At 35.5% G+C, this 15,917-nt stretch overlaps 1 protein-coding gene across 1 annotated transcript in view; it reads left to right on the top strand.

Moving 5' to 3' along the window:
• The window catches only part of SOS2 (SOS Ras/Rho guanine nucleotide exchange factor 2), a 96,962-nt gene that overhangs the window by 79,179 nt on the left and 1,866 nt on the right, over positions 1-15,917 (top strand). The window contains exons 17-22 of the mRNA XM_037054251.1: positions 1,183-1,300; positions 2,293-2,465; positions 4,930-5,046; positions 8,519-8,780; positions 9,290-9,331; positions 14,751-14,860. Of these exons, the coding sequence (XP_036910146.1) occupies positions 1,183-1,300; positions 2,293-2,465; positions 4,930-5,046; positions 8,519-8,780; positions 9,290-9,331; positions 14,751-14,860 (822 nt within the window). The remainder of the gene's footprint in view (positions 1-1,182; positions 1,301-2,292; positions 2,466-4,929; positions 5,047-8,518; positions 8,781-9,289; positions 9,332-14,750; positions 14,861-15,917) is intronic.

The raw sequence follows: 15,917 nt of genomic DNA, 5'->3' as shown, positions 1-15,917 counted from the left end.
TAACTTGAGTGTCCATAAATACGTGGACTTGTTTCTTGTTTCTCTACTATGGTTCTTTGATGTTATTCTTGCACTAGTGCCACATGTCTAAAGTACCATAACTTTATACTATTTCTTGCTATAGTAGGGCAAATCCCCACCAATCTTATTCTTTATCAAGAGTTACTACTCTTGACCTTTTGTTCTTCTATATACATTTTAGAATCAGTTTAAGTTTCCTTTTTTAAAAAGTTGGGATTTGATAGGACTTGCATTTCTCCAGAATCAGTTAGTGAAGAGCTGACATTTTTATAATGAGTCTTTCCAGACATGACACGAATATGATATTTATTTATTAATTTAATAAGGTTTATTGTTTTCTTTTTTTAACATTTTATTTATTGATTTTAGAGAGAAAGAGAGGAAGGCAGGGAGAGAAAAAGAAACATCGATTTGTTATTCCATTTTTTTATGCGTTCACTGGTTGCTTCTTGTATGTGCTCCAACTGGATTATCGAACCCACCAGAATCTTGGCATTCTGTGATGACACTCTAACCAACTCAGCTACCTACCTGCCCAGGGCCGTTTATGGTTTTCTTGATGGGGCTCTGACACCTCTTTGTTTAGATTTGTAATAGGTTAAAGGGAATGTGTTGAGTGGCTGTCAACAAGTATAGTGTTTGCATTGTGTGTATGTGCTCTCAGGTTAAAAATAATGTAATTTTAATAAGAAAATAGAATAATAGAATATAAAATAAATTATTCTGCTTACTTGGCGTATTAAATTTTTGTTTAGTTCTCTCCCTACCACAGCCTTCTTCTCCTTACCAAAACCTTGCCTTATCCTCAAAAGATCTTTTAGTGGAAAAATATTTGAGTACTAAAGGATTATATTTCTCTCCTAAAGCTATAACTTAAAACTCTAGGTTAATCAGATTTATAAATAATGAGGTCCTGAGAAAGAATTTTTTATTGCTTAATCCTTTGACTTATATTAGAAAAACTAGGTTTTTAAGTTTTGTATTTATACACATCAGAAGAAAAACCATTTCAGGGAAGTACAGAAAGCAATTATACTTATCTCTTAATTTAGAAATTGTTTTTTCAAGTATTTGCAAAATTCTATAAAATTAAAAGCTCTGCATTAATAAAATATGATTGAATTGTAAAAATAAATTATACTCAATTTATGTATTTGCAAGGCATTGCAGGAAAGAAAGAGGAGAATTTTGGATGAAGCTGTGGAATTAAGTCAGGATCACTTTAAAAAATACCTAGCAAAACTTAAGTCAATCAATCCACCTTGTGTGCCTTTTTTTGGTAAGTTACTAAATATGGGTTTATATAGGGGGAGAGTTGGTTGTACAAAACAGACACCATCCTTTAGAGGCAGCTCATTGTTATTTTATCTCTGAAAACATCCATTTTTTATTAGCTGTCTGTTAATAAATAAAACTTTAAATTTCTTTTTCCTTACCTATAAAATGAATATTATGACAATTACCTCATAGAGTTGTTTTTAAGGAGCTCTGGGGTCTCTTCCATAATAGGACATATCTCATTCATGAGGCCTCCATCCTCATGACTTAAGCACCTCCCAAAGGCCCCACTTTCACTTTCAATACCATCACCTTGGGCATTAGGATTTCAACACACGAATTTTGAACATTCAGACCATAGCATTCATGCATACATACACATGTGTACCCTGTTGTGATAACAAAAAATATCTTCATACATTCCCAAATATCCTCTGGGGGGCAAAATTGCCCCCAGTGAGAACTACCAATTTAAATGAATCAGTGCTTATGTATGAAAAAGGAACTAAAAACTTTTTTACTGTCCAGAATGAGGAATAATTCCTTGTTAATCTAAGTTATGGGTGTTGAGACACAGAAATAGTTTATAAATCTATACAGTCTTATTAATCAGAATTGACTTAAAACTTACTGATCAGTAATCATTTATTATCATTGGCACTAGATATGTATAACCAAATATTAAAATGGTTAGAATAGATTTAATACTTAAAATTTAGACTTTGTGAATGAATCCTCCCTTTTATATTAGAGTATTAGTCTAAGAAATGACAAATTAAGCTTTTTTCAAAACCATAATGTTCTCTTTGTTTTAAATTGTTTTAGATTTAAATTCTTAATGTAGAATTAATTATTAAGTACCAGAGACTTACCAACATTTTAGGAGTAAGTTGCTAAATTATAGGATATCTTTCAACTTTTCTAAATAGATTGTTTTCCCAAATGGTTAAGTAACAATTTTATAACTTTTCTTCCAAAACTTTTTTTAACTAGGAATATATTTAACAAATATTCTGAAGACTGAAGAAGGGAATAATGATTTTTTAAAAAAGAAAGGGAAAGAGTTAATCAATTTCAGTAAGAGGAGGAAAGTGGCTGAAATTACTGGAGAAATTCAGCAGTATCAGAATCAACCTTACTGTTTACGGATAGAACCAGAAATAAGGGTAAATATTTTCTTTTCTTTTCTTTAAAAGAGAACATGTTAAATCTTCTGCCATCTCTAAAAATATCATAATTACATATTCTATTTTTTCTATGAAAATAACAATCAGTTATTAATCAATAGATATAAGTGATAAATATTAGATATTCTGCTCTAACAATCTGAAGTTATTAATATTATTAGATATCTTAGCTTGAAAGTATTGCTTCTTTGTGTAACTGGTTCAGGTAACACTTGCAAGAAGTGTATGACAAAATGGAACATAAGAAGCTTTCTGATCTTCATGCAGTAAAAAAATCTGCTAGTGCTATCATTGATAGCCATTTTAGACATGTTCCGTGCCAATAAAACATTAAGTAATTAATCCTTTTGTAAGAATACTAGGTTTAAATGAGAAGTTGCTGATAGAATGATATGTATATATGCATAGCAGAAAGTGGTTTTTTAAACATTCTATCATCGATGTTTATGAGCAATATTGAGCTATTTTGAACAGTAATTCATAATATTGATTCTGTGGTACTATAAGATGTGGAATACCTTCTAAATTAGAATAAATTATAATAACTTGTGTTAAATGAATTATATTATATTATACTTATTTGAAATTCAGAACATAAAATAACGATTGATCAGAATAAGTTCACTTGTCTCATTAAAAATTGGGCTAAACTTTCAGCTGTAGTCTGCAGGTTGGCCATATCGAGTGAAAAGGCCACCATCACTCCTCCCTCTTAAATTATAAAGTGGTAACTGTTCTTTGTTTTCAGTTCAAAACAAAGTACCCTGAAGTCCTAAGAAAGAATGACCTAAAGTTTAAAATATACCATTATGAAAACATAAACAAATACTGGCTGTAAAGATTATGGTGATAAGCTACTGTTTCATCCCATTCCCTCATCATTGGGCCAGCCATCTTTGATGTGGAATTTCATAGGGCTAAGCAAATATGTTCTTGAAATCCAGATTAGAGTTCACAGTATATATCCCCCATAGAAATAATTTTACATTGTACTTGGTTATACTTGAAATAGTACTGTTAGCATTCTTATCTCAGTATCTTCTAATAGGTTTTTGTGACCTAACAAAAACTTCCTGCCATTTTCTAAATCATTCTTTTGGGGATGAGGAGGGTTGAAAACAGAGAATGTTTTCCTTATGACTGAGTCAAAGAAAATTTCATATGTAGATAAAATAGCTACTCACTTTTCAAACCATAGTTAACCAGACTAAATTGTGTTAAAAAGTAGAGCAAACAATGAGAAAAACAAGAATGCTGCTGTTGTAAGTTCATAAAAGTCTTTAAATTACTATTGGTTCATATGATTTAACATAGTTAACCTAACTTGTTTCAATATAATGTAATTTTATTGAAATTGACAGAATGCCTTAAAAGTGGAAGAATTTTACACTAGAAACTTTATAGCTCATTTTGCTTACTGCTAAAGGTAAAACCCAGTACTTGTTTTTATATATGATTCCAACTAAAGCACTTTAAAATTAAATAAAGCTAAATCAGGTAATTTGCTCCTAAGGAATGTTGCTAAGGAAATCATCACAAATGAACAGAAAAATTTATGTACAAGGAGGTAATAATAACAATAATTATTATGATAGCAAAAAATTAGAAGGTACCTATGTGGACAGCTACCTGTATGGAGAATTGGTAAAATAAATTTTGGAACATCCATCTGATGAAATATTATAGCATTAATATTTATATTTTATAAAGTAAGTAAACCATGTGAAAATATAATTTAATATACTGAATATAAATTTTAAAAGGTTAAAAATAACTACAGCATATTCTAATTTTGCAGAAGGGTATGTGATATGTGTATCCATGCATATACTCACACACACAGTTAAGGACAGTCTAATAGTGAGGTGTTAACAGTGAGATCTCTGGTTAAATGAGACTACTATTTCTTTTTGAACTTTACTAAATCATCTCAGTTTTCTACCTAAAAACTTAAATTTAAGCTTAGAAAATATCTCCTAAAGAAAAAAGTTTATTTTGCTATATAAGTTTGTTTACAATTGTTCTTGAAATTGCTTTTAAATAGACCTTAGTCCAGGTTATCTCTACTCTTTTTCTGATTGTCAAAGTTTCATTGTGGATTATAACTATAATTCTGTTGTAAACACTTTTGCTAGCTAACTGGTAATGATCATTTTGTTGTAATAATAAATAGGAATAATATTAACTGAGGGATATTAAGCCATTATGTGGTAATAAATGAAAATCTGTTCATCTTCTTAACACAACTCTTAAGATTAGAATATATAACTTCCAAAGAGATGAACAGAATGTTATTCAAAAGTAGAATGGTTGGAATCAGCAATCCTTGTGGACTTTTCAGACATTATGATCTCTTAATTTGTTGACAATTTTTATATTAAACTGATGAAATAAATGGTTTAATAAGGTCTAAAACATATACTTAATGAATATTTAATTCCAGCGGTTCTTTGAAAACCTTAATCCCATGGGAAGCGCTTCTGAAAAAGAGTTTACGGATTATTTGTTCAACAAGTCACTAGAAATCGAACCTCGAAACTGCAAACAGCCACCTCGATTTGTAAGTTTATTACAATTTTAGAGAAAGTGTTTTTAAAACAATATTATCTTTAATGTTTAACAACCTGTTTCTATTAAACTTGTAATTTACTTGAATAGCTGTTTTTATGTGTTTTGTTTTGCAGCACTATACTATTTCTAATATTGCATATACTGTGGAGAAAAACACTAGCCTTTTGATAAAATCTGGTTTATCTTTTATCTTAGTACCACTTATTTACCTGTTCAGTTTTTATCCTCCTAATGTAACTGTGAGAAAGTGAGAACCTAAATGACAGGTAGCCAGATGGAACAGGAAACAAAAAGCCCTGAGAAGGAGTAAGCATATATGTCATATATGTCATGGTTCTTCTGCTTGACCACGACTCCTGCCATTAGAGCACCATGGTCTTTGGTTGTCACTAGAACCCACCTGTATTGCTAAATTTTTTTGCTGCAATTCCTAGTTATTCCTGGGATTAATGGCAGAAATAGTAGCAGACCAATTCTTATTAGTTAAAAGTGAAGCCAAATGTGAAAGGAAGTAAAAACACACCGATTTTGAGTCAAGCAGTATGTTTATAGTTTCATATTATCTCATTTCTATAACACTTGTATGGTATACATCTTACTCTAATTTTACAGATATAAAAATTGGGGCTTAAGGAATTAAATAACTTTTTCAAGGCTACATAGCTAAGATATTGACATACTTGAGATTTTTAAAAATATATTTTATTGAGTATGCCATTACTGTTGTCCCATTTTCCCCCTTGATTCCCCTCCACCCTGCACACCCCCTCCCCCCACTCCCCCTCTTTAGTTCATGTCCATGTGTCACAAGTTCTTTAGCTTCTACATTTCCCATACTATTCCTGCCCTCCCCTGTCTATTTTCTACCTACCATCTATGCTGTTTATTCTCTGTACCCTGTCCCCCCTTCTCCTCCTCCCACTCCCCTGTTGTTAATCCTCTTTCTGATCTCCATTTCTATGGTTCTGCTCCTGATCTAGCTGTCTGCTTAGTTTGCTTTTGTTTTAGGTGTGGTTGTTAATGACTGTGAGTTTGCTGTCCTTTCACTGTTCATATTTTTTATCTTCTTTTTCTTAGATAAGTCCCTTTAACATTTCATATAATAAGGGCTTGTTGATGATGAACTCTTTGAACTTGATCTTATCTGAGAAGCACTTTCCATTCTATTCCATTCTGCCCTTCCATTCTAAATGAAAGCTTTGCTGGATAGAGCAATCTTGGATATAGGTCTTTGGATTTCATGAGTTGGAATACTTCTTTCCAGCCCCTTCTTGCCTGTAAGGTCTCTTTTGAGAAATCCGCTGACAGTCTGATGGGTACTCCTTTGTAGGTGACTGTCCCCTTATCTCTTGCTGCTTCTAGGATTCTTTCCTTCCTTTTAGTCTTGGCTAATGTAATTATGATGTGCCTTGGTGTGTTCCTTCTTGGGTCCACCTTCTTTGGGACTGTCTGAGCTTCCTGGATTTCCTGGAAGTCTATTTCCTTTGCCAGATTGGGGAAGTTCTCCTTTATTATTTGTTCAAATAAGTTTTCCACTTGTTGCTCTTCCTTTTCCCCTTCTGGTACCCCTATGATTTGGATGTTGGAACGTTTAAAGATGTCCTGGAGTTTCCTAAGCCTCTCCTCATTTTTCTGAATTCTTGCTTCTTCATTCTTTTCTGTTTGGTCATTTCTTTCTTCCTTCTGTTCCACTCCATTGATTTTAGTCCCAGATTTGTTTCTATCACTATTGGTTCCCTGTGCAATTCGCTTCATTTCACTTAGTGTAGCCTTCATTTTTTCATCTAATTTGCAATAAAATCAACCAGTTCAGTGAGAATCCTGATCACCAGTATTTTGAAGTATGCATCTGATAGGTTGGCTATCTCTTTATTGCTTAGAAGTATTGACTCTGGGGCTTTGAGTTGTTCTTCTGCTTCAGCCATAATGTTTTGGTCTGTTCTCACCTGTTATGTATGAGGGGTAAAAGCTTAGGTGTTCACCAGGGCGGGGCAACCAAACTGCTGAGTTGTGACTGGGGACAGGGTCAGAGAGGGAGCTATGGTATTTTTTCCACTCTTTCTCAGATTTCAGTCCCCTCTGCCACTTCCCACAAGCAAATTGGGCCCTTCTGGTGTTGATTCCTCGGTGGGTGGGCTTGTGTTCGTTCTAGGGCCCTGTGGGTCTCCCCAGTGAACTCTCCTGTGGGGCTAGGAGCCTCTCCCAGCACATCAGCCCCTGAAAGTCTCTCCAGTCGGTGCTTTTAGGCTTTATTTCCCACCGCTGGGGCCCTGGGTTGCGCAGTCTGTCTCACTGACTGTTTTAAACCTGCCTGGTTTCTCTGCACGCAGATGTGTGTCCGAGGTCAGCCAGCTGCCTTGTGAGCCTTACTGGGTTTCCGTGTATGGCACCCCCCACCCGCTGTGCCAATTACTGCCTCCTCCTGCTGGGACCCCTCTCCTCGGCCTCGGACTCCACCCCTCATACCAGTCTGGATGAATGATCCGTTGTTGTTGTTGTTGGAGACTTCAATACAGTTTACTTTTCTGTGTGTTTGGTTGTGTTTTTGTTTCTAAATCTTTGTTGTCCTTAAATTTGGTCGTGTGAGGAGGCACAGTGTTTCTACCTACACCTCCATCTTGGCTGGGACATACTTGAGATTTTAACTCAAGTTATTTGAATCTGAGTTTTGTGGTTTTTCATTAGATTACCACGATGAGAATTTCAAAAAGGGAGGGGATGCTGAGGTGGGGACAGTGATAGCAGTTTCTCTAAAGACTTTAAGTGGTGTTGTCCGATTGATGTTTGTCACACATCGATGTTTCTCTCCCTTTCTTTCTCACCCCCCTTCCCCTCTATCTAAAAGTAAATAATGAATAAATATCAAGTGCTCTTATACAGGTTGCTCACTTACTATTACGAAGAAAAAAGCATTGATATTTAAAGCAGTGATTTAAAGAAGTTTAGGTTGAAGTGTTTTGAGAGCAAAAAGTTATTCTCACAGATTTTTAAAATTTTTATTTATGTAGAATGAAAGGAAGTTTACTTATATTCAAGTCCATCTTAAAATTAAGCCAATCCAAGCTAAACTTTTCTTTTTTAATTGACTTTATTGGGGTGACATTGCTTAATAAAACCATACAGGTTTCAAGTGGACAACTCGATAAAACATCAGCTCCATACTACATCATGTGCTCATCGCCCGAAGTAGTCTCTTTCCATGCCCATTTATTCCTCGTTCGCCCACGTCCACCTCACCTGCCCTCAGGCCCCACTCGCCCTGGTATCATCACACTGTTGTCCATGTCTGTGTGTCCTATATCCAGAGTGTGCTGCTGGAATGCTACAGGCTGTTTTTCAGCTACAGGCTGAAATTTACAAATTGGAATTTCACTGTACTCTTGTAACTGTAAAATTGTAACTGTAACTGTAAAATAAACTACATCCAAATTAATAATGATAATTATGTTCACTTTTCCTAGCCCAGGAAATCAACTTTCTCTTTAAAATCTCCTGGAATAAGGCCTAATACAGGCCGACATGGCTCTACCTCAGGCACTTTAAGAGGTCATCCAACACCATTAGAAAGAGAACCATGTAAAATAAGCTTTAGTCGGATTGCTGAAACTGAGCTTGAATCAACAGTGTCGGCACCAACCTCTCCAAATACACCATCTACTCCACCAGTATCTGCTTCTTCAGACCTTAGTGTGTTTTTAGATGTGGATCTCAACAGTTCCTGTGGTATGTATTTGATGTAAACCATTTGGTAAAGAAAGGAATCTTGCATTTTAGATAATTCTCGTCATTATAATTAGGAAACTATAGAGCTCTTTTTAAACTGTTAGCATGGAAAGTGACAGTGAAATGTGAAAATCGTGATTAACACAAGGGAATAAAGCACCATTTGTGCATTGTTTATGTGTATTATTTTTTTATGTGTTCATTCAACAAATATTTATTTAGCACCTTTTGAGTACCACTACTTCTCTAACAAGAGCAGTAGACAGTAAGAAAATGAGCAGGTAAGTTCTATGAAGGAAATTTAAAAAGAGACTGATGGAGAGGAAACTAATGCTGATAAAGGAAAAGCATTCCAGCTACAAAGAGTGCTGGGTTCATTTCTTTAAAAACAAACATGGCAAAAAGATGATGATGAAGTTTTGTACTCTGTGTTACTTTATGCATGCATATCTTAAAAATAAAAACCATGCATATCTTCCTTTTCAAATTAATTTTTCTCATTCCAATAGGCAGCAATAGCATCTTTGCTCCAGTTCTCTTGCCACAGTCAAGTAAGTAAGAATTTGAGTTGATTCTAATGAAATGACTATAAAAATAATAAAGTTGATTAAATTTGTATATGAGTATTTGGGGTTTAGCAACATTTAAAAATTTAATACGTGAGTGAAATTTTTATAGTAAATTGAATTACTTGCTTACAACTGTGTACTGTTTAAACTTTACTATAGTTTATTTTCATCATTTTATAACCTATCTATGTTCTAGGGGCTGTGTGACCACTGAACAAATATTTAGCATCTATAAGCTTGTTAGTGATCAAATGAGCTGACTGTGTAGAGCATCTCCACATTACCTGGCCCAGAATGAGGAGTGATTTTATATCAGTTACTGTATTTTTCAGCCCATAAGACAGACTTTTTTACCACATTTTTGCTTCAAAAAATTTTCCCCTATTTTCCTCCTCTAAAACCTAGGTGTGTCTGGGGTCCACACCTAGGTTTTAGAGGAGGAAAATAGGAAAAAAATTTTTGAAGCAAAAAATGTGGTTTAAAAAAAAGTGCGTCTTATAGTTTGAAAAATATGATATCTCTTCTCTTCCCTACCCCTCCCAACTCATTTTCCTATAATTTACTAAATGTTTATTAGGCTCCGTGATTACTTATTTTTTCACATGATCTTTTAAAGCAGTATTTTAAGTAAAACATTATTCTGCCCTCTATTTTTTTAATCCTCACCTGAGGATATGTTTTTATTGATTTTAGAGAGAGAGGAAAATGAGGGAGAAATTGATGTGAGAAACATCGATCAGTTGTATGCCATACATGTCCTGACTGGGGATTGAACCCGCAATCTAGGTTTGTGCTCTGACCAGGAATCGAACCTACAGCCTTTTGATATACAGTGTTCCAACCAACTGAGCCACCTCTCCAGGGCTCTGCCATTCTTAATTATTTCATAATTTCATACTTATTTCATAATTTATGACACATGTTGTCATCCTTCTTTCTATAGTCATTTGTTTAAAACAGTATAACTCAGGAAGGACATAGCAGCTTTGGGGATAATTCTCCCAATCTGGAGGACTTCTGCTTCTATCATAGTAATGTTTATGATTTAGATAGTAGCAAGAGAGTACCTGTCTTATGAGAAAAGTAAGTTTATTCTTTTAAATATTTAATTTCAAACTTTAGTTTAATTTCTTAAAAAGCAAATAATGCTAAAACACTTGAAATTAACAGCAGTTCACTATCATAGACTACTGTCCCCACATCTGGAGTTTAGACTCTCCAGAGAAGAAAACTCCCAGTCTCCTATAGTGGTGGAAATGAAGTAGTTGCTTAGCCTCACAAAGTGGAGAATGGGGGATTGGGGTCCTAACTGCACTTTACATAGATTTAATCAGGTTTTCTATTTTCATGCCTCTGCTTTCCATTGTACCAAGTGCCTTGAACTTCTGATCCCTCTTTTCGTCCTGTGGGGGCAAATTTACAATTGGTTGTCGGTATCACTGACTATGGGTGAAACCCACATGCGGGTTTCATCTTACTCCATTTGTCCCTTTCATATTCATTCTACCTTCGTGCTTCAATGTTTCCTGGCTTCATCGAAGCTTGTGTAGGTTATTAATTTCCTTGTTCTGTGGTAGAAATGTTTTGTTGTGTGTATTAGTTTCTCTTGCTGCTGTAATAAAGTACCATAAACAAAGTGGCTTAAAAGAGTTCTACAGAGTTCTTCCAGTCCTAGAGGCTGGAAGTCCAAAGATCAAGGTGTTGGCAAGGCCATGCTCTTCTGAAACTTGTAGGGGAGGATTTTTCCTGGCCTTTTCTACCTTCCAGCATTTGCTGGCAGTCCTCGACATCCTTTGGTTTGTAGATGCATTGCTTCAATCTCTGCCTCGGTTGTCACATAGCCGTCTTCTCCCTGTGTGTCTGTCTCTTCTCCCCCTCTTATAAAAGACACCAGTCATAATAGATTAGGACCTGCTTTCACACCAACTTGATTATATACAGTTTTAACAAGACTGTGTTTTCAAATTAGGTCACATTTATAGGTACTGGGAGTTAGGGTTTAACATAGTTTTGGGAGGGGCACAGTTCAATCCATAACACTGCCATTTTAGAACCAGGAGTATTTTGGATGGTTGTATTTTGGAGCCAGTAGTATATATTTTAGATGGTATCAAAGCATATTTTCCATATGGTAAAGAAAATTGCTTTGAAATTTAATAGAAAAAATTAAGAATGACTGCCTAAAATTCTGAATATCCTAAAATAAATCTTGAAATAAAGAAAATATTTATAGTAAGTATAAAAAGTTCTCACATGTAATGAGAGAACAGCAAGAGTGAATTAACAATGGCGATGAATAAACTGTTCATATCAAAGTATTGAGTAAGACTGTTAAAAGATTCTTTCATATGTTACTTAAACTTTATAAATTGGTATATTAATGTAACCCTTTTGGACAGATATCTGAAAACAACATATCAAACTATAAAAATGTTCACAGCCTCTGGTCTTACTCAACAAAAAATTGAGTACTTTGTACTTAGTCACTCTGCTAAGTACTAGGGATTCAGTACCAAACAAGAAAGACAAAGTCTCAGCCTTTGTTTATAGAAAATATCATCTTTTTGGAAAAGAAGTAACATACATGAAGATCGCAATGTTCATCTACTCTCTTGGTTTTTCTACTTTACTGTTAGCTCCTTAGTCTCTCTTACTAATTTCTCTTCATTTTTCTACCTATTAACATTGGAAAGCCCTAAGACTCAGTCCCTGGACCTCTTCATGTCACCTCCCTAAGACCTCCTCTTGATTGTCTCATTCAGTTTTATATCATCTATGTGATGATAATTCCTCAGTTATTTTTTCTCTACCCAGAATCTCTCTCTTGACGTTTTAGACTCAGATATTCAGTGACCTATTTGACACATCTCTATTTGGATACCTAATAGACATCTCAAAGTTAACTCCTCCCAAATTGAGCTTGTTTTCATCCCTTCCAAAGTTGTTCTTCCAGCTGCATCATCATCTCAGTTCTAATTGCATTTGCACTTTGGGCCAAAAATAATCGAGTTCTCTTTTACATCTCTTTTTTTTTCATACCCCAAATGTGATCAATCCACAAATCTTCTTTACCCTCAGTGTATTTAGAATCTAACCACTTCTCACCATCTCTACTGTTGCCACCCTAGTCCCCACCACCATGATCTCTTATCTTCCCACTCTCCACACGTCAGTCTGTTTTCTGTACAGCAGCCAGGTCCTTTAGGAATGTTAATTACACTTGTCTCACATATGCTTGAAGCCCTCCAGTGGCTTTTCAGCTCAGAGTGAAAGCCAAAATCCCTTCAAAGGATGCATAAGGTGATTCGGCTTCCTTTGATATGTCAGAGTTCATCACTTACCCCTCTCCCCCATCACTTACTCTGTTCCAGCTACCCTGCCTCCTGAACACAATAGACACACTCCCAGATCAGGACATTTGCTCTTGCCATTCCCTCTGCTCACAGTGCTCTTCACCTATATTGCCTCATGGCATGCTCCCTTGCCTCCTTCAGGCTTTGGCTCAGTGTTACTTGAATTGGGCCTTCCCTGATCACCCTATTTAAAATTGCTCCCCTTTTACCTATTCTTATCTCCCTTCCCTACCTAATATTCCTTCTAATTTATAGTCATTACACTTTCACTTAATTACTATGCTTATTCTCCATTCCCAGCCTAGAGTATAAGCTCCATAAGGACATGAATTTTTGTTTGTTGTTGTTCACTATCATATTGCTAGTGCTTAGAATAGTGCCTGGCAGTATAGAAGGTGCCTGGTAAATATTTGTTGGATGGATGGATGGATGAGTGGCAAAAAACTGGAAGTAACTTACATGGTTCACTAAACATTACAGAAATTATTTAGTAAATTATTCTACATTCACTAGTGTGAAATATTGAGTTCTTTTAAATGCTTGCAAAATCTGTAATCTTGTAGGGAAATACTCTTGATAGAAAATAAAATTCTGTTCACACTTCAGCAAGGGTTATTGAGTGCCCACTATGGAGAAGTATAACACAGTTACCGAGTGTTCTAACTATAGAGTCAGACCCAGATTCAAAAACTTTCGCAGCTGGCCCACCATCTTTCGGATACTTTTCTTCCTTACAGAAACATAAACACTCAAGGAAGCAGAAAGACCCATGACCAGGGTTCTTTTTGACTCTTCATTTTTTCAGATTATCAGTTGTATCTAAGGCTGTTTTCCCTCAGTCATAAGAGTGGTGGCAGGAGTATTAAAGTTTATTTTCCTTTGTTCACTCAAGTAAGAAGGAAAGAGAGGTACAGAGACAGACTTGAGTGTTTTCCAAAAGGGCATGGGACTTTTTTTTCAGTAGCCCCTGTAAAATCTTTCAGATTTCACTAGTCTGAATTAGGTCATGTGCCTACAGCTAAACAGTGTGGCTGAAGGAATGGGATTACTCTCATCAATTTGATCCAGCCCCATCTCTGGAGTAAAGGAATAGGTCAGCTTTTACCACAGGCCCTAATGGCCAATTTTTCATTTCTACTTTTTGGCACCCTGAGCCAACAAGACCTCCTGGGATGACTGCAGTCACATCATTAGGACAGCAATTTTTGGCATAGAGTAGTAAATTTAACATCCTTACTTGGATGTCCCATAGCAGTTCACACACAGTATGTTTAAAATTAAACTAATCAACTTCTTCTCAACTAGCTCCTATAAACCCAATCTCAGTATAATAATAAATAAGACATGGTCACTGACTTCATAGTAATTGTGTGTGAAAAGAGATATCAAATAGGGAATTAGCCCATAACTACAGGTATTTTTAATCATATGAGAAAGGTAAATAAATGAAAATAGTTCTTATTCTCTGTCTGGTTGGCATGTTTAGTGTTAATTTTCCCCTTATGTTACTTAGTAAATTTCCATCAATGTGGTTATATAACGTGTCAATCATCAATAAGAGATTTGCAAAGAGAAAGAGTTATGTGCAACAACCCAAATGTATGGTCTCCTGTGTGGAGGTTTTATTACTGTTATAGAAATGTGTTCATACTAGCTGCTTCAAAAATGCATGGTCTCTGTTTATGGATGATCTTTCTCTAGAAGTTACTGTAGCTTATACAAATATGTCTGTTTTGTCTGTTTTAGATTTTTAAAAGGCTTTCAGGGGGCAGAGTGTCCTCATTAATCTTAATTAAGTAGTATGCTGTTAGTTAGCTTAATATCTGCTACATGCCAGGCAGTATCATTATGCTAAGTGCCAGAGATACAAAAATAAATACACACTGCCCTCAGAAAGTTTACAGTTTAATGGAGAGGTTAGATAAACCAGTAGTCAGCTATAATACAGTCTGACAGATGCCATAGCAGAGGTGATCACAAATTGAAATTAAATTTGTGTAATGATTGCACTGTGAATTATGGTTAAAACTGATCTTTTTAATTCACAGAATCTTTCTTCAGTTCGTGTGGTAGTTTACATAAACTAAGTGAAGAGCCACTGATTCCTCCTCCACTTCCTCCTCGAAAAAAGTTTGATCATGATGCTTCAAATTCCAAGGTAGTCAATCGGACTTAGGTTTGCCTTACTCACCTCATTCAAAGTTGTAAATCTTTAAAACTGTTTATTCTTATAAAGAGTCTCAGTTAGAATCTGGTGACCCTTTATGGCTTTTAAATATTTGTGTGGTTTTATTTGAAAAATATTTTTAAATATATTATTTATTTATTTTTAGAGAGAGGAGAAGAGAGGGAGAAAGAGATGGAGAGAAACTTCATTGTGTGAGAGAAACAATGTCCATTGGTTGCCTCTCACGTGCCCCCAACGGGGAACCTGGCCCATAACCCAGGCATGTGTCCTGACTGGGAATCGAACCAGCAACCTTTCAGTCAGCAGGCCAGCACTCAATCTACTGAGCCACATCAGCCAGGGCTATTTGAAAAATAAAAAATTGTTTAATCCTCATAATTATTTTTCTTTTTTAAAAAAAGATTTTATTTATTTATTTATTTATTTATTTATTTTTTAGAGAGGGGAAGGCAAGGAGAAAGAGAGAGAGAGAAACATCAGTGTGTGGTTGCCCCTTGTGTGCCCCATGCTGGGGACCTGGCCTATACTCAGGCATGTGCCCTGACTGGCAGTCGATCTGGCAACCCTTTGATTTGCAGGCTGGCACTCAATCTACTGAGCCACACCAAGCCAGGGTTTTTTATTTTTTAAATCCTCATAATACTTTTTCTTCCTCACAACACTTTTAAAATGGCTGAGCAAATTCACAGATACTCAGAAGTACATTTTCTTTCATGTAGAGATAGATATAACTTTATTATTCAGCACATTGTTCAAACTTTAGGGTGCTTCAAAATTACCTGGAAGCCTTGTTAAAACCAGATTGCCAGAGTTTCTGATTTAGTAGGTCTGGAATAGGGCCCAGTAATTTGCATTTCTAACGAGTTCCCCACTGTTGCTGATACTGCTGGATCCTGGATCACAGTTTTCAGATGGTGACTCTAAGCCTCACTGGGAATGGTGGAAGAGGATGGCCAGCAACTAGTAGCTGGATGTGAAGTCCTCTCAACATCATGTTCTTCCATGTCTACAAAACTATGTATTCTTT

Source organism: Sturnira hondurensis, unplaced genomic scaffold (genome assembly GCF_014824575.4).
Source record: "Sturnira hondurensis isolate 20B ecotype Veracruz unplaced genomic scaffold, ASM1482457v3 Scaffold0008196, whole genome shotgun sequence".
Lineage (NCBI taxonomy): Eukaryota > Metazoa > Chordata > Mammalia > Chiroptera > Phyllostomidae > Sturnira > Sturnira hondurensis.
Note: the sequence above shows the minus strand (reverse complement) of the source record. Positions and strands in the feature narration are given on the sequence as shown.